Below are 22375 nucleotides of genomic sequence, written 5' to 3'. Positions count from 1 at the left end.
TTTGGAATTGATTCACGCTGCTCTGGGACACTTAGAGATGAACTGGATATTAGGAAGTTGATAGAAGCAGCTGTAGCAGAAAGATTGTGCTGTTGTCATCCTGGTATGTGTCAGAAGAATAGGATGTCAAGCTGCATCTTTCAAGGCATGCAGTCTTTGGGAATTTCAGGGATGAGTCAACTTTTGACCTCCTTTTCATGGAACAGAAAGCAAAATTGTTTTTACTTTGTCAGAATAAGTGAGAGTCAGCAGGGACTGCGAAGCCAGCTGTAGTATGTGCACTTGTACTAATTACATCCATGGCACAGCTCGGTGATTGACCATCTTGGTGAACAGGGAGATCCCAGGAGAGAGCAGTACAGTAGGGGGTCTTTGGACTGCACCCAAGGTCCTATTTAGGGAGCCTACCCCATGCTGGTGTTCTTGGAGACTTGTCTCCAGGATGCCAGGGTGTGGAATCCAGGAATTAAAACTTGGGGGTAGAACCGTGAATAGCTTAAACATGTTGGGGTTTTAAGATCTGAAGGAGAAGGCTTTGTGACAGACTAATATTGATACCCGAGTAAGGGTTAAGGGAAAATTACCCATTCGCTTTTAAAGAATGGCTACTTTTTTAATGACACCTAACAGATTTGATTTGTGTGGTTTCTTTTGTAATGCTTCTATGATCATTCCATTTTTTTATTTTATTTTTGCTTTTTTTCCTAGAGATGTGAATTATGCCCTCATAAGGATGGTGCTTTAAAGAGAACAGATAATGGGGGTAAGTTTTATTCTTATTTTTTTTTGTGAACTCTTATTTTATGTGAGGGAAATAAGACTGTGCAAAGAATATGTAGGGATCCTAACAATGAATGAAAATGGGCAACCGGTTTATCATGCTGGCTGCTTTGGAAAGAGGGAACTATTTTACAGTAACCTTTAGTTGTCCAGCTTAGGATGAATTTCTTTGAGAACATGGATCATTATTAATTTTACTTTTAGATAAAAGTTACACAAAAGAGAAACTGCATTTTAACACAAGATTTTGTGGGGGAAATGGATACATTTTGTGGATTTAGTTGGAGTTTCAACACTTAGAGAAGTTGTTGAAAGTGCATTGTTCATGGGGAAGTGGATTTTTGTCTAGCCCTGACTGAATGCACCAGTGCATTTTCAAAGGGTAGCTCTTTCATGCTTGGTTTACTAATAGGTTCTGTAAGAGAGGAGTTAGAGCTGAAAAGTTGCAGTAATGATTACCTGTCCCTTGCATCCTTCTAATTGTATCATTCAGCTTATCGTCATTTCTGCATCTGCTGAGTAGAAGTGCTTAAAAAGTCTCCACTGAATGTTCTGGCTTGGTTAGATTTTTGCTAATAGCTGGGTGGTGTAAATGAAATCTTTCAGTTAAGTTTCCAGTCACTTTGGGAATGCCCTCTTCTGTCTTAATGAGACGCTTCTAAATCGTTACGCATCACCTGTTTGTAAATCTAGTCACTTTGATACTGAGATCCTCCTCTTGTGAGAGGAGATAGGGTGATCAGGATCCTGTATTTCATTTGGACAGGCTGTGTTAATTGTGTTCTGGAGATTTTATGCTGTATACATCGTATTCTACCTATTTTTTTTTTAACCTTCAGCTTAGTGTGGATGCAGTTGAGTTGCCTGAGCACGGAGCCTGCTTGCATTTGGGCTGATCTACCCTTTCCCTTTTCTGTGCTTTGACTATAATGTGCAGTACGTGTTCTAGTATTCAGCACTCTAGTATTTGCTTATCTAGGACATATTAGCAAACCTCGCATCATTTGTGAGTGTTGGGAGATTGTCTTAGTCTGGGTGTCAGTGAAAGTAAAAACTACCTCTGAAGTGGCAGCCCATACTTTAGCCTCAAAACTGTTCTTTCTCTCTCAGACAAATTGATACCTGGCAGTGTGGAATTAATTTCTTCAGAAATGGCGACTGGAGTGTTTTCTGGCTTTATACTTACAGTAGTGTTTGGGAATGTCTTGCTATTCTGTGTGGCAATTTTTTCTTTTTCTTCAAAGAAGTCTTGAGAGCATATTTTGACAGTGTGCATCAAATATCCGAGCATCCTATTGATTCTCTCTTGCAGCTACGTTCTTTGCAATGATGAATTTGTCTGAAAGTGAATGACTATATATGATTGTACAATGTAACATCTTTGCTATTAAAATAATTTCAAAGAGGATTGTCCCTACTCTAATTTTCATGGCCAGCTATTTTAATCAGTGCAAAGTTCATAGCAGAGAAATCTTGAGGATTTATGCTTTACTTCTTGGAAACAACTCTTCCTTAGTAATAGATGGTGTTGAATGCAGCAAATCCTACTTTATGGACCAAATGTCCTTTAAGTAACAGCTTTACAGAAGGATGTGAACCTTGGAAAAAATGAACTCTGAGCAGTGTTGTATTTCAGAAATCTACACTGTTAATCTGAAGCTTTCCCTCGGAAGTGTTGCCTAATAAAAGATTGTGCCAAAGCAGTTTAAGACTTAAGGTAATACTGTAGAAGGTCATATCATGGGCTTGTCAGGTCAAAATTATTTTTACAGTAGGTTAATTTTTTTTTTTATGCTGTTGGCCAGAAAACCAAGGCAATTTTAGATTTGAATATGCCGGTAATGCATACATGGTCTGCTGCTCATGTGGGTGTATATACGTATAGATGTATTTTGCAGCAGTCTTCTGGTTATGTGCTTTTTACTAACATGAAGAAATGGTTTGTTTGGGTGTTCAAGGTGCTGTATTTTGTGTTAGGAATCTTAATGTTTTTTGTCAAACAAGCTTTTACTGTAGAGGTCCATGATTTTCTTAACCTGCGGTAAGACGCTGTTACTGCAGGTAGGGTTGCTCCCTCATCCTTTGATTGCATTGGTATTCAAAACTCACTTTTTTTTTCCCCCTGGGTTCATTTTGGGCTTTTTCTGTTCCAGCTGACCATGCTTAATGCTGATACCAGGGGATGGCCAGGACTGTTCTTCCAGCAGCATCCTAAAGCTGGCTTAATTCCGCTGTATCTGGAAGCAGCCTAACCTGCAGCTAACCAGCACTGCTTGTGTGCAGTGGTGTTACCTTGCCTTTCAGAGCTCCTGGGCACTATAACCTATATGGCAAAGATGGCAAAGTAGTCTAGGAATTAAACTTCTATTGTTTCCAGGTATTACCGACTAGGAAACAGTGACGGTGTTTGCTTTTTTTGTTTTTTCCTTCTTGTCCGCTTTCCTTCCCTGTGTCATGTGAGGTTCTTTCGTGCATGTTCTTCCTCCCTCTCCCCCTCCTTTTACTCTTCTGTTACAGCTTATTTGACTTTTTGGAGATACATTGTCCTTTAAATTTGCTTTCTAGGTTTGATATTTCTGTTTGGAGACATCTCCTTTCCCTTAGTTATGCTTACTGGTACAGTTGCCGAGGGGGTAATGTTGGGTTTTCCAATGTCACAGTAATTAAGGCATTAGAGTTTTCAGTGATAGGATAAATGCAGCATTCTTGGAGCAGCTCTGTCACACAGCTCCTGCAGGACTTGAAAGTGTCAGTATGGGGTATAAAAAGAAGGGGATCCCGTTATTGAGGCCAGACTTTGTTTGGCCTGCTCTCTTTATCAGTATGAACCAGATTCTTGGGCAAGTTCTTGTATGCTTTCTCAGCATAAATTACCAGCCTACAGGTACATATGTTTTGGTACTTTTGGACTCAGTGATGTTGGTTTTGTGTTTTAATAGAACAAAAGCCCATCACACAGTTAACTTGTACACTTCTGTGCAAGGTTTTAGTGTCTGTAAGGCTGGTTGGATGGCAAGGCATCTGACAGCTGATCTGTACAATTTGTAAAAGTTGTTTACCAGTTTGTTCTCAAACCGTTAAATCACACTGCTATTTGATGCCACTTGGCAGTTGCCAAGTCGAAGGAAATGACAAAAACTAGTTACTTTATGGTCACCTTTTCAGTACAGCTTGTGGTTTTATAGACCTTTGTCATATTCTTCTTTGGTCTTCTTTTCAAGATGGAGGGCCCCAGACTGATGGGGTGTGCCTTGTATGAAGTATGTTTGTTCTCATTCTGCTTCTCTGTATCTCTTCCAAATGATACGTAATCTTTACCAGAGCTGAATACGAAATTTTAGAGAAGCAAATCTGTATCTCTCTAGGCTGCAAAATGATTACAGTATGATTTAGTGTTCCCTAAATGTAATTACAGCTCAACATTTTTTTGGTATAATTTTTTCTCATTAATAATATTCATTATATAGTATGTATATAATATAATAATATATAATTTATTATATATATAATATAATATAATACATATTATATACATATTATATACATATTATATACATATTATATACATATTATATACTTTATTTATATATTTTATTTATATATTTTATATATATATTTTATATATATATATATATATATATATATATATATATATATATATATATATATATATATAAATAAATATAAAAACACTTTCACTGGCCTAAAGATTGACACTACCTTGAAACTGGGATAGATCGTGAAATTGGAACAAAAATGTTAATTTCAACAAGGCTTTTTCCTGAAGGCTGTTCTTAAAATTGAGAACTCTTTCTTGAATCCCCTCTGTAAACAAAACACACAAACAATTTACATTTTTGAGGCGTTAACTGTTTTTACAGCCATTGTGAACTCTTGACTGTTCGGGTCACTGGAGGTGGAGTGGGATAGGGGAATTGCAGTTATCCTAGGTAATCGTAACTATACGAGCTAAGTGGTTTCTCAACAGTGCTGTGTGAGTGTTCATTTAGTCAGTGTCACAGGTTCATCCAGATGGTTCTGCACCAAGGTGCTGGTGTGCCTGGTTCTGGAAGGACAAAGGAGTTGAGCTGCAGTGGTAGCACCAAGTGAATCTAGTGTTTTTTTGTTGATGATAAGCTTTTTTGGTACACTGAGGAGTGCACAGATGCCTGCCTGTTCTTGGCTTCGTGATGGTGGCTGGGCTTGCTTGTAGTGAGCCCAAATTGAGAATTCAGTTTGAATTCGAGCTTCTTCCTTTTCCCTCCAGGGCTTTCCATTGTCAGAGACCTCTACTATCCCAGAACAGAAGCTGCTAAGATCTGGTTGCCCGTTTTTGTTCAGTTTCTTCACACCTTGTGAAATGGTCATTCTGCTTTGGCACTTGCACAGCCCTTGGAAACAACACAACTGCGTTTAGCAGAGTGCAGCCTGCACTAACATCCAGGATGTGTTTTATTTGCCTACACATTATCTGCGTTGAAGATTATTAAGAGTTGACTGTCTTTAGCTACAATTTTGATTTAAATCATTTGTGCTGAGACACTGCATGATTATGATCAGGGTGATTGTCAGAAACTTTAGAAATATGCATAAATAATGCATTTTAATGTTTTGGCTGCTTATCATCTGCAGTTGTCTTTGGGGGAAAAAACCTCATTGGACCTTGTGGAACTAGGTTTTACATAGCATTAGAGCTCTTTCAGTGTTCATGGACTGCAGTTCTAGAAATTCTGCATTTTACTCTACTGTTTCTACTGAAAATAAAGTAGGGTTGAGATGAAAAAAGAGCTTTGGGCTTTGAAGATACTTATTAACAATTGCTTGCTAAATTGGGTATTCATGTCCATTTAGGGGCGTCACCGTGGTTAAGATACATGACTGAGTATAAAAGGTTTTGGAAACAAGGAAAAAGTGATGTGTTTCTGAGTTGTGCATTGATTGCCCTCTTATGTGTAAGAAGGCCACCTGAAAGAGCAATTAAAATATTTTTAGCAGTATCTGTACTTTGTTTGCGGGTTAGTAGTTCACAGTTTTTTAGAAAAACAGAAAAGGAACAAGTGAGAGGTTTTTTTGAAGATGTGAGAACTGGCTCTTCGCCAGTCTTGGTTGTTTTTGATACAGTGATGTTTTCTTAACTGTTGCAGTAATTTCTTCTGGGTTTTTGACACTCAGGAGGAAATAAAATCATGATCAGCTAAACCGATTATAGTCCTTTTGAATCCTAATTCTTTCATCCTTTGAAAATATTGTGTGCAGTCTGATGGCTTTTTCTTTATTTTTAATCAAATTGTTTGTTGGGATATGTTGTTGGACCTCCCATTGAAATAGTTTTCTTACAGTAATCCTTATCCACATTTTTCTTTAAGCCTAAAAGGCTTCATTTTGGTGTACAAGTTGTTGCTTTGAAATCTGATGCCGCTGGATGATGATCAGGAATGCTGTGTAACAGCATTCTTTGTGTCGACTTTTCACCAAGACTTCTTTCATGCAGCTGCTTGGGAAAAGGCCAGCTAACAATGCCGTGGTTTTATGTCATCCTTCGGGCCCTCTTCCCATCCCCTGGGTCAGTGAAGGGATCTCCTAAGTCTATAAAAACATCGCATGCTAGCTTCTCTTACTCTTATTATTGGTGTCAGCAGCTCTCCCTGTCAGGTTTTATGGTCTGATGTTTTCCTGGTATTAATGTCTAAGAACATGGATGGCATAATGGTATATGTGCATATTTAGGAGTTTGCATTTTGCAAGAAGTGCTTATCTAAAAAAAGTCCGGGCCTGTTGTACAGATTCACAGGACGTCGTGTATGTATTTTTTTTTTTTTTTTTTTTTTTTTTACTAAGGAAGGCAGGGAAAGCAGACAATTTTAAAAATATTTTGCCAACCTAAACATACATCTCACCGTATCATCTGTATTATATATTTACTATTTATTTCACTAGTAAATATAACATAGGAAACTACCTTACAAATGAGGAAAAATGTTTAGAGCAAGCTTTAAATAAATGTTTGACATTTCTTTCTCTTATTGTATGAAGTGACTCCTTCAGGGAGTGGGAAGAGACTCGCTAATACCATAGCATAAAGATAAAATTATTAAAGCTATCATCTTCCTTAGCAGACCAGTGGAATGTAAGCTGTAGCTTCTTTGAAAGTAAACTACTTACTGTGCTTCCAAATGAAGACCCAAAGAGGATTTTTCATATGTACTAATTCTTTTGTTGGGGAGAAACTATTGGTAAATGCAGATTTTGGTGTATTTCTGTGGAGTGGAGCCTTTTCTTTGCAGATGAACTTTGTTTTAACAGCAGTTTTCCCTTCATTCTGCGCACAAATGACTGTCAGCCACAGTGGTGAGATGCCTAGCAGGTGGTGTGAGCATCCTGTTTTCGTCCATCTTTGAAGAGGGTAAATCAAATAATACAGTGAATAATACTGCATTATCTATAACAATCTCTAAAGCTGTTTGCTAGGTTAAGGAAAGTACAGTATCTCAAGCAGATGAGTCTCTTCTGCAAGTTTTATCATTTTGCCAGGAAAAGGAAGACCAGGGTCAAATCCGAAGCATATGGAATGCCTTACTGAGGAGACACGTAAAAAAAGGTCTAAAATAGTCTTACCCTCTGGCAAATAGGGACAATATTGGTCTTAAGTACATCTCTGCTGGCTTCACCCTTCAGAATGGGACACAGATGAGTCTTGGGGCCAGACAGCAGATCTGCTGGTGGTGAGGGCTGTGGGTGCAGTTTCCTGTAACCTAGGCCAGCCACCAGCCTCTGCTGTGCTTTTCCCATGACTGCTTGTTTTTTTCACCTGTGGTTTTGCTTATGGTAATCAACCTCAGCGTCTCTTGCATCAACCTGCTGATCTGACTGGAAGGTAAACTTCAGTTTTCCCCCAGGTTTAGTAACGAGATGAATACAATTTTATCTGCCCTGGTACACAGCAATCATCTGCTTCAGGGAAAGTGAAGGGTAAGGTGGGACCTTGCGTTTTGGTGGCAGCTCACAGCTGAAACGGTTTGAGTTGTATCCTTAAAATACCTCCTGAGTGGCTGTAATAAGAAACTAATGTTTCACCAAAGGAAGGTTTTCCCTTGCAAGAAAAATACACTGTCTTGGTTTAGGTGTGAGCTATAGTTACAAACAAAATAAAAGTTCCTCAGTGAGATACAATGGATTCACCAGGAACCGGCACAGAATGCGTAAACAACTCTTAGTTTGGAGTTGGTGCAGGCTTAGGAAATAGCCATGACATCTCAGAGCTTGGTTTCGGGGCTGGACTGGCACTGCAGCTGGACCTACGTGTCACTTTGTGGCTCTGGCTTCCAGTCTGCTATTGGTTTTCTGCACAGCTTCAGCATGGATTGTGGGATGTGGCCTTAGTATAGTGCCTACTCTGTGTCTTGGTTCACCACCTTCTCTATACTTGGGTGATGGGATGGGTTATTACTGTAAAAATCTCTTTTTATTACTTTATTGTGATGGAAAGATCATAAAAGCAGGGCTTCAAAATTTGCAGTGGAAGGTGATTGAATTTTTTTGCAGTGCAAGTGCTTGTGAATCAAGCTTTGAACAGTTAAACAGTAATTGCAACAGCAAAAAAATAGATGGATAATGCACTGTCTGCCATTTATCTTATTTTTTTTTAGTTGTTGTTGTTAATTTTAGATTACTTTGTGAAAGTTTGTTTCTAGTTAGAAACCTCTCTGGTTGCAATGGTCTCTTATTTGCTAGTGGTAAAATTCAAGTTAGCTATTCTCTGTCACTGAGCTAACACGCCAACCATTTTTAGTTAGGATTCTGGAGCCTGAAATTTGTCACTCCGAATGATAAGGAATATCAAATACTCAAATTATATTTAAGTCCGTAGTGTTAGAAGTGTTCAGTTACACACCTGAAATCAAAGTCTCACTGAAAAATGTGTAAAATGTGCATAGATTCTGTGCTGGTAATTAAACATTTGGCATGCCGGAGCAAAACCTAGAATTGGCAAAACTCAATAGTGTGCCTTCCTGAGGAATAAGTCAAAATAAATTAGAAAAAAAAACCCAACCAACCAAAAAAAAACCTCAAGTGGGAGGCTGGAAGTTTTCATAAGACATACTTGAACTTTGAAAACGTTTTGGCATGCATTTCCAGTTTTTGATACTGGAGAAAACTGTTTCCAGTATTATTGTTATTGAAGTAGATCTTGGGGTTGTTTTATATGTGGTTTTGATGTTGTTTTAATGTTGGTTGAAGTTGTTCCCTGAGATCTCTTCAAAGGAAAGTGTTTTAGCTACACTTGTGCAATGTTATCTTAGAAAGCAAAGTGGATTTTATTTTTGAAAGGTAAGGAACATTTCCTAGAGTTACTGGACTAGAAAGTGCAATTGAAATAAATACAGGGAGTTTTAAATTGGCTGTCACCAGTAGGTTGTCTCTAATAAGCAATAGCCAAAAACTGTTGATATTTTAAAATTTCTGGATGCGGGCATTGGTTGTTGTAGAACAGTGGGATGGCTTAAAGGGAAAGAGGGAGTAAATCTGCTAGCCCTTAGCATCCTTTTGTGAGTATTTTTCTTCAGCAGTTTCAGAGAAAGCAGTTCTGATCAGAATGCACAGAAACAAGCAGAATCAGGTGCTGATTTGAATCCCGGTAACAACTTTCTTAATTTCTTAGTTTTAAGTTAAAGCCTAAGTTTATATTAAAACAAGAAAACGGGTGTTATCATCTGGTACAAATATTATTACTGGGAAATGTAAAATGGCCACCTTCTCTAGGATTGAAAAGCAGTAAGTTAAATAAGGGAAAAAACATACTGAGTTCAGAAAGCTTTAGGAATATTTTACACGATGCTAATACATGCAGTTGCAAAAATGTTTCCTCTTCCTCCCATTTCCAGTTAAAGCTCTCCTGAAGGGAGGTGAAAGTAAAAACAAATTGAGCATGAGCAATCCTATAGTAATAGTAAGACTTTGTTAGCAATTACTGTAAATTGAGATACAGAAAGTTTCGAAGTAAAATTAAAAGGAATGAAAAATAAAACTGTGGCCAGTTGCTTGTATGCAAGATGTGCACTACCAGAGTTGCAAACAAAGAAGCTTATTGATTTAAGTGAGAAAGGGTGAGGGCTATACAGATGATTTTAAAAGGCTTTTAGTAAGTTTTATGATAACAAAAATTATCTGAAAAAAATGGAATTAGGCCCTGGCTGAGATTGGGGAACAACTGGAAATCAGAGTATCCTGTTGGTATTTCTGTCCTGTTCTGGGTGAAGGGGAATGGTAATAATGTAACTTCAGATTCAGCACTAACTAGTAGAAAAAGTTACTGAATGTGTAGAATGGTGATACTAGAGGTTTTTTTAAATCTTAAAACTTGTGTATACAATAATATTTTCCACACTTAAATATTGGGAAAGCTCAAAAGGGCTGGATTTAATTATGTTGGGAGGGGAAGATGTATAGTTGCTGATGAAGTTGATAGCTTCCCTCAAAACGATGTAGTAAGTGATTTGAATGGGAAGTTTACAGTACAGTGTTTATAGCTTACATGAAGTTAATTGAAAAATGTGAATTTAATGGAGCTGTAAGGATTATACATCCAGATGTAAAGTGCTTGCTTCTCTTACTGGTTTGGGTGGGTGTCTCTTCAGAACGTTTTGTCATCGCAGCAGGCAAAGCATCCCTGTCATCTACTACGAAATGACAAACTCAGCTCTGAACATGGCAAGAGGTTCCCTGTTCTGCTGGGATACTGAGTGCTGGGCAGTGTCTGAGAGGAGCTGCCTGAAGAAGGACAAAGCAGCTTCTCTTGGCTGAAAAGCAGAATGATGAACGTACCTGCCAAGGAAGAGGAAGGAGGAAAGCACGGGTTCTGGCCTCTCAGCCAGGGGAGGTTGAGCTTGCCAAGGAAAATGTCTTGTTATGCCTGGCTGAATAATCCCTTGGGGCTGTGTGTGTGGTTTAATCCTGCTTCCTAAACCTGGGCTAATACATAGCGAGGAATGCAAGATAGCTGGAGGTAGACTGTGTGTGAAGGATCATATGTAGCCTTACGGCTGTGTAGCCTTGAGATGTTTTCCTAGGGAAGATAGTCCTGGATTTCTGGTTTCTGCTTTCTCTCCTATTTATGCATGTTTGCAGAGTTTTGGATGCAAAAGTCATAAGCAGGAAGCAAAATCCTGGGCTCTCGTTTCTGAGGGGATGAGGGAGGCGTTTTCTCACTGTGTTGTTTAGTCAAGGGCCTTCTTGGTTGCAGAAGCCATTCCAAGTGAAGTCTGTCTGAATGCTGCTCATTCCTTCTTCCATCAGTGAGACAAGAGAACTGTCATGCTGGCCTTGTTGGCTGCAGGTGTCCTTGATCCCATGCCTTACTTACTGATTGTAGCAACAGTGAGTAGTCTCATTTGACATTTATGAAAAAGGTGATGGTTGTTAGCTTCCTTTTTGGATGTCCTCTGCTACTATCTGGTCCTTGTATGGTGAAAAGGAATGTTTTCACCTCCCTTAAGCCCGTGAATTTTGTGGAGGAGTCTCCAGGCCTTGTGGAGTTCTCCAAGGATGGAGATTCCTCGGCCTCCTCAGGCAGCCAGTCCGTAACTGTTAGGGAACCATTTCTTCCTTATGCTTTCTTCAGGGAGAGCTGCTGAGTGTGTCTCTTACGGTTCACCCAGGTGAGCTGTGGGTTGCTTTCTCATACTTTAATTTTTCTTCAGCAGGGAAGCTTTGTCCAAAGTAACATTTAAGCTGTACTGCGTATGAGCCCTTCTTTTATCATGGGGGCTTTTGAGGCTGGTAGAGAGGGTCACGAGAGCGCTGCAACCTTCCTCATGGTTTAAATTTACATTGGACAGATTGTGACTTTTCAGCAAGGTCAGATCGTGTGGGATCTAGAGAAGATTCTGGAACCAAGTGGAGAAGGACCCTTGTGCTTATTTCCTTGAGCACTTCTGAACCCCTTGTTCAAACAGTGCGTTAGTGCTGTTGTACTTCATTTCATTATACACATCCTGGTAATGTTCTGGTGAGGGATGAAAGTGCCCACAACTGTCCTGGGTATATGACACATGCTCTTTGAAATCAGAATGCATAGATCTTGTATGTTTTGGGACATATTGTTATATTTTTTTATAGTGACAGAGTAGTGGTCAGTTAAAGTTACTTTTGAAACCGGTTTCCTGTAGTGAAAGTTCTTCACTTGTGGCTTAAAATATGGAAAACTCAGTTGGCTTAGTAAGTGATTTTTTTCATGATTCTGGTATATTTTTTTGTATTTATGTCTTTTTAAGTTGGTGTAGCTGGAGAACAATCTTAGTTATGTTCAATGTAAAAGCTTTTGCCATTTGTTTGTGATGGTCTTCAACTAGCTGAAGAATAGGCTTTCAAAATTTTTATCTGTCACTTTTCTGTGGGTTTAATGGCCTTATTAGATGAGTGGTGTTTATATCTGAGTTATTGAGTGGAGAAATAAATATTCACAATTAACACCATATTAACATTTGTTTATCTGTCTGTAGTAAAATGGTTCTGGCGTAGGGCATTGTGCAAGTCTTAGGAAAGTCCTTTTAAATACTGATTCTCTGGAGGTATTAAGAGCAGAGAACAAAAAAACTAAGTTTTTATATTTTTTTCCAGTCTGTTAATGATAATTTTAGAATGGTCTGTAGAAAAGTTTTTAAAAACAGCTCGAGCTGGCAGTTTCTGCTTATGTTTTCCTTACTCTCTTACTAGTTTAATACTTTTTCTGTGTGTTATAAAAGTCTACAAACTGTATATGAATAAAATGGAGAAGCAGCACGGATACTGTATTTAGTTACAGATGAGATTCTAGAATGGTATGTTTGCCAGTCTGTGAATGTTGACAGTAAGATTTATGCTTGTACTTTTTCATTTTCTTACACAAACTATGACTATCAATTTAGTAAACTGGAGCATGGGGGAGGATCAGTTGGAAACAGCTAGAAAGGATTTGTGACTTAATAGATAAAGAAAAAGCATGTACCCAATTCCAGACACTAGATACCATTCCAGAGTCTCAGCGGTGGTGTTGTTTTTTGCATTATATGATACATTCACATAAAGATAGTTTACTTGCTTTACCTAATCTAATAATCTGTTAGATTAATTATATAAATGTGAAATTTTATGCCCTTAATGTTCACATACACGTAAGACAGCCAGGGCAGGGGGACAGCACAGTTTCTTTTAAGGTGTACTGAAGGTCTTGTGATGAAAGATTTTCAGTTTTCTTCCTTGGAAAGAACAGAACTTGTGTTAAATGATTAGCAACATCAAACTCACTTTGAGATGGAGTAGCTCTTCACTATGTGATAGCACTCTTGTCATTCTGTTAGTAATGTTGGTATATTTGTCTGTTGGGTTAGCTTTTGTTGAGTTTAGACTAGGATAGGTTATGGATAGTTTTTACACTTACGGCAAACTGTCCTCCACTGGAAAAAAACTTGCAACTCAGGATCTTAGTATTCAAAGAAAGCCTGAAGGGGAATTTTCTCTCTGAATTAGCACTTTTTCCACTCCTTAAGTGAAATGCTGGAGAATTAGGTATATGTCTTTCTTGAAATGTTAAAGCACAGTATGGTAAGTAACTAAGCACTTACTGATGACCCTAAGTTAATTGCTTAGAACAGGACTGGATACAGGAGTTGATATGGTTTTGAAAAAACAGATTGGCCACGTCTTTAAATGAGGAAAAGAAGGGAGTTTGATAGGTGTGTGTTTTTGTGTGTGGGGATGGTGGTGGTGTGGTGGGATTCCTTGCTACAGAAAGAATATATTGGTCTAGTCAAATTGAATGTTTTTGTTTAAACAAAAAAAAGTGTCTTTAAATAGAAAGAAGTCTTACATGATGGTAATGCTTGCACGAATACTAGGTTGTTCAGACAGTATTTCCCTGTTGCAGAAATTTGCATCGTTTTTAAGTGCTGACTATGTTAATCCAAGAAATTTTAAAGAACAACCTGTTTTTCCATTTGTGTGTCACTGTTTGTATAAACCATTACTATTTGCAGTCTGTGGGGTATTATTTGTAGGAATTGTCTACACAATAAACTTTAATGTGTTACAGCTCATCTTAACTTTGGCTAATATGAAATGAAATGTAAACATGGTTTAAGTAATTTATGTCTGTAACGTTCTAAATGGTTAAAGCAGTCCGTGGGGAAAAGCGCTGTAAAGGGTTCTTCATGCTATAATTGAAATGTCCTTTGAGCTTCTAGAAAATGTTAAAATTAAATACAATTATAACTTTTTGTAGGTTGGGCTCATGTGGTTTGTGCTCTGTACATTCCCGAGGTGCAGTTTGCAAATGTTTCTACAATGGAACCTATCGTGTTGCAGTCTGTTCCTCATGACCGTTATAATAAGGTATAATTATGTGTCTTTTTATCTATATATAACATATTTATCTTAAAATTTGTGAGCTTTAATAATCTAAAACTACACTTCATAAATGTAGTTTACATAAAACTCATGAATGTCTACTGTAAAGCTGTACGTTTCCTTCTGTGACTGATAAATTCAAGAATTAAGAAAGCTGTATTAGGCAATTAAGCTGTAAAGTTATCGGCAATGTCTCGTTGTTCCTTTACAGAGTAGAGACTATTTTGTTAATTACAAATATCATGATCTTTGAATAATAGTTTATTTTGAAAGCCATGTGAAATATTTCCCATATGTAAAAATGTTATTACAGCTTATTTGAAATGTTGTTATTAATTACCACTAAGTCCCACTGGTTTAAGTATTGATAAGATGTTCATAAACATTTCTCTTAGGAAGAACAGCAATGCTAATATGTTAAGGCACAAGCTTGCAGACTTTTGCTCTTGTAAACAGTGTTCACTCTAACAGGATTATTTGCTTGTAGAAGAACTGCTCCTAAATAAGCATCAGTGAGATGGAATGCTTTTGGAAGTGTGGCAAGACTTTATGTACAAGAAAAAAAAAAAAAAGTAACTTATTAATGTTCTATCCTGAGAGCTACATTTTTCTGCTTGTTCTTCTGCTCATGCTACCTCTTCTCTAGACTTAACTATCTCTTCCTTCATGTTTTTGTATTTTATCATCCGCAGGCAGCAAACTGTCTGCATTTCTGATTAGTTTTATTACACATTTTTCTTGTGCTGTTCCTTTTACCACCAGTGTCTTTTTCTTTTATGGTGGCTTGTGGACACTGCAAAGAAAGAAGAATAGGCTTTATTACAGAAGAAATGAGGGAAAAAAAAAAAAGAGCATGATTTCTGGTATCCTTTCTACAGGGGAACCAGTCCTTTTCAAGTTGTTTCTGTAACCTCTCATTTTTGTTTCTTTTTTCTCAGCTTACGTCTCTTTTTTCTATTTTTTGTTATGTTGGTCTTTTCCTTGTTTGTTTCACATTCTCATAATTGCAGTTTCCTATGTTTTGCCCTTATATTTACCAGTATATGAGAAAAGCCAAGAGTCAAACTGTGGGTCCTTCTAATGCTTTCTTGTTACATACTACCTGAGTATCTGTATCAGCTTCTTGCTATTGGATTCTTTCTGCATTGGCAAGAACATGCAACAGTGAGATTAGATGCAGAACTAATAAATCTTTTGTGTTTAGACATAAAGCTGTACAGATTTGCTGTTGCAGATAATTTTTTTTCTCTGCTCAACTTTGAGCCAACAGCGTATCTGTTTTCTCCTTTTTCCCTATAGTGGTTTCTATATTTGTAGCAGTTCTTTCTTAATGCACTTCAAAAATTTCATTGAATGCTTTGGGTTTTGTATTATGTTGCATCTTTTCCATTGATACTAGTTGACATTAGATGAGTAATTACTTGTAACTTCAAAAAAATGTACTTTGTGTTGTTTAATATTACTTGTTCACAGCATCTGTTGTTCTGTCAACAATGGATTTTTTTTTTGTCTTTTTTTTTTTTTTTTTGAACTTAATTTACTTCTTTCTTGAACTGTTTCTTCTAAATATATGATGGATAATTTTTCCCCGATGAAATTCTCATTTGCATTTGACTGGTCTGTACTTAACAGTCTTTTTTTTTTTTTTTTTTTTTTGCTAGATAAATATTAATGGCACACAGATCATGTGGAGTTCCTGCTGTTGTCTAGCTTTTCATTTTCTGCTTTTTTGGCTGATGTTCTGATTAGACTCTGGAAAATAGGCCCAAAAGCTACTTTCATACAAGCCAATAGAATATATCTTAAAATATACTAAGGTAATACATCAGAAATTGCAAGGCTTGGGACCAAACTCCTAGCCTACAAGTTGTTATTGTTAGTTATTTTTTGTTCTTTGTTTCAGAACACAGACTTTATGAATTTTATTTGGCCTTTTTGGTTCAGGGAGATAGTAATTGTGGATGTCAGGAGAATGAAATTACTAAAGTGCAGTCGATGCAGTGTACCTGATGAAATCCATCTGACTTCATTGCCTAGTCTAGTTATACAGGACAGAATGTGAGAGGGAGTCACTGATGGGGCAAGCCCAACTTTTTGAATAAATCTATAGCCAGTGCTGAGTTTAGTCCTGCTGTGGCTATGCTGCCACCAGGTCCTGAGTAGTTTTGAGCAACACCACCAAAATCAATGCAACTCCTAATTTCCTTTTCAGATAGCCTGCAACAACTTCACCACCTTGTTACTTAGTATAAATTGTATTTATTTAAATGATGGATTTTTTTTTAGATCAGCAGTTTTGTAAAGCATTTAGCTCTGACTTTATCAACTTAACACATACTGTTTAGGAGGAAATGGGAAAGAAAAGTTTTTTTCTCTTTAAATTACATATGGCAAAAAGTTCTTAAGACATAACTTCTTAAGACATTTTGAACAAATGTTCGTATTTAATTAGGGGAAAAAAAACACACTAGAGCTGCTTGCCTTTTTAGAGAGGTATAGTGCCAATTTCATTCTGTCAGTCAACTCAGGTTGGAAAGAAATGATTTTAAAGAGGGATTTCATTTCCTGTGAAGTCTTAAGTAATTCTGTGTATGTGGTTGGGTAAGTGTGGGAAGCTAGCATATGGGATTGGGGGAAAACATGGATCAGTGAAAATTATCATATGGGAGAATTCATACCATGGTCTTTAAAATCAAGACAAGCTTCTTTGGAGCTTTGCCAGGAGTTAATACTTCATGTAGGATTCTCTGTGCAGTTGTTTCTTTAATGAATACTGCAAAATATGCAAGATGACAAAGTACAAGAATTCTGAATACAAGTAAAAACACAGCTGACACCAAAGCACGAGGCTTGTTAATATAAAGGCGTTTGGCCACTATTTCCATGATGTTTACCTATTTCTGGGATAAAAACCTTCACATTGTAGAGTGAATCCCTTGAGTGGCCTGATTAGTGAGGTAACTAAGAGATGTTCTTCTTACTCAGTTGCTTCCGAAAAGAAATGGACCAGTAGTTGCTTCATGAAGTAGGTGGTTTTTTTTAATTCTTGGATGCTTATGTATGGATAATCTCTTATTTTATGTGAGCTTTATTTGTCTCTTTTAGGTTCATTTGAAAGTAAGTGGTCATGGAAGAGGCTCCAAAAGCAATAATTATATTCAGAGTTGATTAAAAATAGGTGCATTTGAAGTTCCTTGATCCACCTAGTAGTAAAGGTAGCTGATAAACTTCCATGTCAGTATTTGCTACAGCAACGAGAAATTTCTGGACAAGTTCTAAGTTTGATTCTATAAGCTGAGAATGCTTTAGGGTAGCTGTTACAATTAGAGGAAAAAGCTTCCCAAATTCTTTTTTTTTTTGGTAAGGCTTTCCTTGCCTCATCTTACCTTCTGTCTTTTTTTTCAGAGGAGGTTTACAGTTTGAAGAGTATTCATAGGAAAGGAAAGGCAGCTTTGCAAAATGTCTATTTTGCTGTTAAAGAAACAAGAATATTTGTCATGTTTTTCTAGTAAGATTTCCTTGTGGAGTGCAAAGCTCTGTGTAATGCCTTATTTTCTACTGAGCTTGGGAAAAGTTTAAGTACTCTTTTTCCCTTAAAACTTCTGAAGAGTAGTGCTGGGATATAGAGACGTTTTACACTTCTGAATTCAAGAGGCTTCAGGGAAGGTGTGGCAATTGCACGGCTTCGCAAATGGGTAAAAATCTTCACTTTTCTGCTTTCTGAAAGGAAGATAAAGCTTCTCGAGCTTCAGGAGCTGTTTGGGCATCCAAGAGAAGATAGAATTATGAGAGGCTGAGCTTTGGAGAGGACTCCCAGCCCATGTTGGGATGGGAACATGCATCATCTTTGGCCCTATTTCATGTATAGGATTAGGAAGTGGGCTTTATACTTCTGACTGTTGTAGGAAGCATGGAAGTTCATTGAGCTTCTTAAAATCTGTAGGCAGTCCACAACGTTGTTTAAATTTGTTTGTAGTGTAGCTAGTCAGTCATCTCTTTTTTTTTTTTTTTTTTTTTTTTTTTTCAGTCATTTTACTGTAAATCAGTCTAAGGAGTCCTGAAGCTCACATCCTAAACACAGCGTATAGTATTGAAAAACAGGGCCTGTGTCCTTACTAAATGGAATGCTTATACCACTTCTTGTTCTGAGCTACAATGAGGAAAAATTTTAAGGCAAAACTCTAGGGAAAAAATACTGAACAGTAACGGGAGCTTGAGTTTTATGGGTCTGTTGAACTCTGCTTATAGAGGGTACCTTACTTTGAAGTGACTTAGGAATAGTTACTTAGATGCAGTTGATAGATTTTATGAACAAAATAGGTCATCATTTAAATATGTCAGGTATGATTTGGAAAGCCAGAGCGCAGCCAGTCTCAGCCCATGCCAAATGACTGACTTGCCTGTATGCACTACTGTGACGTACAGAGGGGGCAAGGCAAAGAATCAAGTCCCCCTTTCTGAGCCTTCAAATGTTTATGATTGTTGGGCTGTATTATCTGTAGGGTATAATGCTTCCTAAAAGCCTAGTGAAAACAGTGCAAGAACGACTCATCTCTCCTGGAGCCTTGCATAGTAACAAAACTGCTTTACCTGATGTTACGTGTTGTAGATAGCTCTGTCCCATTCTGTTCTGATTTCAGAATTTCACTCATTTTCACTTCTTTCTAAACAATACTTGTTTTGCATTACATCCTTTTCCATTTTTAATCTCAATGATGTTTTGGTGTATTTTTCTTACACTGTATTTTCTACCACCATTGTTGGTGTTCTTTTTATTTATTATTCTACTTGTTTTCTTTGCAATGCAATCACAGGAAGTCAGTTACAGCTTAAATGGTAGACAAAGGAGAAACCAAATAAAATTTGTTTCTCCTTCACTAACCACCAAAGATCTTCCAGTGGGATTTTTACACGGGTAGAAACTGTTGGTGCTTGTCCCTTCAGTACAGTTCTGTCTAATTTAGAAATAGACACTTGACTGTACTGATGCTGGAGGATATTTTCAGTAAGAATCAACTGTTAAATAGTTAAGTTTTACTTGGGCCATAGTTTGCAACTGATGATATAAATGTGACGTGATAAATCTCTCCAGATGGTACTTTGGTAATTAGAAGAGTAAATGGGAAGAAATGTAGGATCCTGGTAATACACACACACTGAGAGAAATTCTGTGAAAAGATTTTCCGGTAAAGAGCAGGTTGTTTTCATTTTAGCTTGTTTTTGAGCTTGAAATGGGCTTGTTGTATTAATTTAAACTTGGTTTAGAGAAGGTTCTTGCTTGATGAGTTTCTATGATGCCTATAATTAAGCAACATTTACAGGTAACTGAACAGCACGTGCTATGGGACTTCTGAAAACCTTTTTTACACCAAATGCACAAATAGAAAAACTTCAAGCTGAAAATTTTGTTGGTAGCTTTGTGTAGAGGTATGCAGATGTACTGTACGGTATGTACTGCATTAGGCACTCAGTCTAGTGAGATGTTTCTGAATGCCATCAGTACAGGTAACGTTAAATGATTGTGACCTAAAAGGACATGAACTCAAACTTGAAAGCAAGAAAAATCATGAAAGCTAATGGTATTAGCCTCTGGTTGTTTGAGCATTTTGGCTGAATAGGTAGCAGCATAGAATTTAAATAAGTATTCATATTGCGTTAGTATTGATGAAGTGTTACAGGTGATCTCCATTTACAAACAAATGTAACCAGACTTTTACAAAAAAAAATCTTATATGAAGTTACATGCAGAATTCAGCAGTTCTTACCGTAGAGTCTCTGTGGAGTAACACAGAACTTATTTGTATGCTTTTTATCATGTTAAGTATTTTCTTTTTGGTAGACCTGCTATATTTGTGATGAGCAAGGCAGAGAAAGTAAAGCAGCCTCTGGTGCTTGCATGACGTGTAATAAACATGGATGCCGACAAGCTTTTCACGTAACGTGGTAAGTGTATTTTATTATTTAACATCTCTGAAAGAGTTTTCTAGAAAGAATCAATTGTATACTATGTAGTAAACTCTTTCTTTACTCAAAAACATTCTAAATAAATACAGTAAAATGGCTCGTGTTGAAATACCTATCTCTGAGAATTTACTAACTATATGACAGTGGTAGCATATACATCTACACATTGCTGCGAGCTGCAAAAGCTGTCTGATAAGACACCCTTGTGTTGGATTAAGTACTCTGCTCTTGTGAACAAGGTTTAGTGTTTCTTGTTCTATGGTGGTTTTTTTCTGATGATGTTTTATAGGATACAGGAATGTGAAGACATTGCTTACCTGCTAGCTGATTTGATGTTTACTTTGGGTTAGGCAGTGGAAAGAATGTTGAAATATACATAAAAATGCAGTAAAGTGACTGCTGCTGGTATAGATTTCCAAGCATTTTAGGGTAATTCACTTCACTAGCTTTATCTAGATGGTACACATCCATGCTGAACTATTCATTTAGGTTTCATCTATAGCTGCTGGATAAAAACAGCCGTGTCCATCTGATTCATTCTCCTTCAAGATACTGTGGATGGCAAGCATTCAGGAGATGGTTGTCTCTATAGGTTTCTAAAAAGAGGATGGATAATAAGATGAAACCTCATGTAAAAGGAGACGAAGGGAATTCTACCCCAAGATTTCCAGGGGTTATTTGTTTTTTCAAATTCAGATGAAGCTATTTTATAATAGATAGCAGATTTACACAGGCTATCTGGGTACATTATCTATGAATTTACTCATCTGCTTTATGAGTGCCCCAGTATGCTTCATCATTTCTGTGTGCTAGCTCAATCAGGGAAATGGTATTTGCACACCTACTTCAATGTGTTTTCTTCAGTGTAATCAAGAGATACTTTGAATGCCATGCGCAGATGACATTCTGATTTCTTTGCAACTCTGCACATCCTCATTTGCAGTCAGGGCCTCTCTGTGGTTGTGTTTTTTGATGTGTTCCCCCCTCAGTACTTGAGTATCTGGCAGGATGTTGAGGTCTTAATTCATAACCATCTAATCTCTCATTAAATGTCATCAATGTCAAGTTTGGTTTTATGGTGACAATGGATTTTTCTCCTGAAAACTTGTTTACCATGTAGAGAGGTTACATATGAACGTATCATCTACTGTATTTTTTCCAAAATGATGTTATCAGTGAGTGTAAAAAGAACATGAGAATTGTGTTCAAAATGAAAATACCATTCCTAATCTTAACATTTCTTAGGTTTTTATTTAGTTGTGAACAGGTATGTAACAAAATATCTAGCCAGAGAGTTTTATTACTATGGATATTGAAAGGCTTCTGTAATGTTTATAACAGGGCAGGAAAATGTGAAAACTACAGAAAGGAGAGGTCCAGGGCAAGGTGTGTCAGTTTTGAGTTGACAAAACTAATGTCTGAAGAAGAATGAGCTTGAGCCCATCCATTTTTGTATGAGGAGCTTAGAATGGCAAATCATAGCTTAAAGAGATCCTGCTAAATGTTTTCTGTAGCTGGTATCTGCTGTAGGTGTGCATGTATTTAGTAGACAGGATCTCTGGCTTGCCCAAGAACGTAATGTGTAAATAAGGGGACAATGACTTTTAAAAGCAATGAAAATAAGCTTCTGTATATGTTGTTCTTTAGTTTAAATACTTGCTTGCATCATTCTGACTGTAACTTTGCATTATTATGCTAATTAAAGTGATGCAGAAAATGAAACTGAATATTTGTTTTTTCAATATCGAAGTTGGCTTTGGTACAGAAAATAAATCAACATTACAAATAGTGCAAAGCAAATTTGATTTGAAAAATGTAGTAGAATGAGGTAATATTAACCCAGGGAAAGTGATATTATAAGTCATTTTCTTTTAAAAAAAGAAATTAACCTGCCACAGTCTTTTAAACCAATAAAATAGGGTTTGATTTATTATGTCATTGAAGTTCTATTAAAAAAAAAAAAAAAGTAATTTTCCTGGTAGAGCGTAGAAGGATATATGCAACTTTAGAAAAAAAGTCTTCTTTGGATGCACCGTACAGGCTAGGTTTTTTTTTAAACAAACACAAACAAAAACAGTAACAACAAAACCCTGTTCTTTCTTGACTTGAATTTGAGCTAATAAGCAGCAAACAGTTGACAAGGATTGGTTTATTTACTTGTGGGAGTAGCTGCATAATAAATGTAAATTCAAGCTATACATTTGTGTGAGTAGCTTATAGACTTAGGAAAAAAGTATCATGTCTAAATATA

The 22375-nt window shown here is 37.0% G+C and overlaps 1 protein-coding gene across 11 annotated transcripts in view; it reads left to right on the top strand.

The window, feature by feature from the left end:
* Nucleotides 1–22375, top strand: part of MLLT10 (MLLT10 histone lysine methyltransferase DOT1L cofactor) — a 123151-nt gene that overhangs the window by 19160 nt on the left and 81616 nt on the right. For 10 of the 11 annotated variants that reach the window (XR_014690585.1, XM_084511937.1, XM_084511936.1 and 7 more), the window contains 3 exons: nt 709–763; nt 14036–14145; nt 20000–20103. Coding sequence is in view for 10 of the 11 variants with exons in the window: in XM_084511937.1 (XP_084368063.1) it covers nt 709–763; nt 14036–14145; nt 20000–20103 (269 nt within the window). In the remaining variant the exon portion in view is untranslated. The remainder of the gene's footprint in view (nt 1–708; nt 764–14035; nt 14146–19999; nt 20104–22375) is intronic. The other variant, XM_084511933.1, reaches the window with a different exon arrangement.

The sequence above is a fragment of the Aythya ferina genome (assembly GCF_964211825.1).
Source record: "Aythya ferina genome assembly, chromosome: 2".
NCBI lineage: Eukaryota > Metazoa > Chordata > Aves > Anseriformes > Anatidae > Aythya > Aythya ferina.
This window is presented reverse-complemented; position numbering and strand designations above follow the sequence as displayed.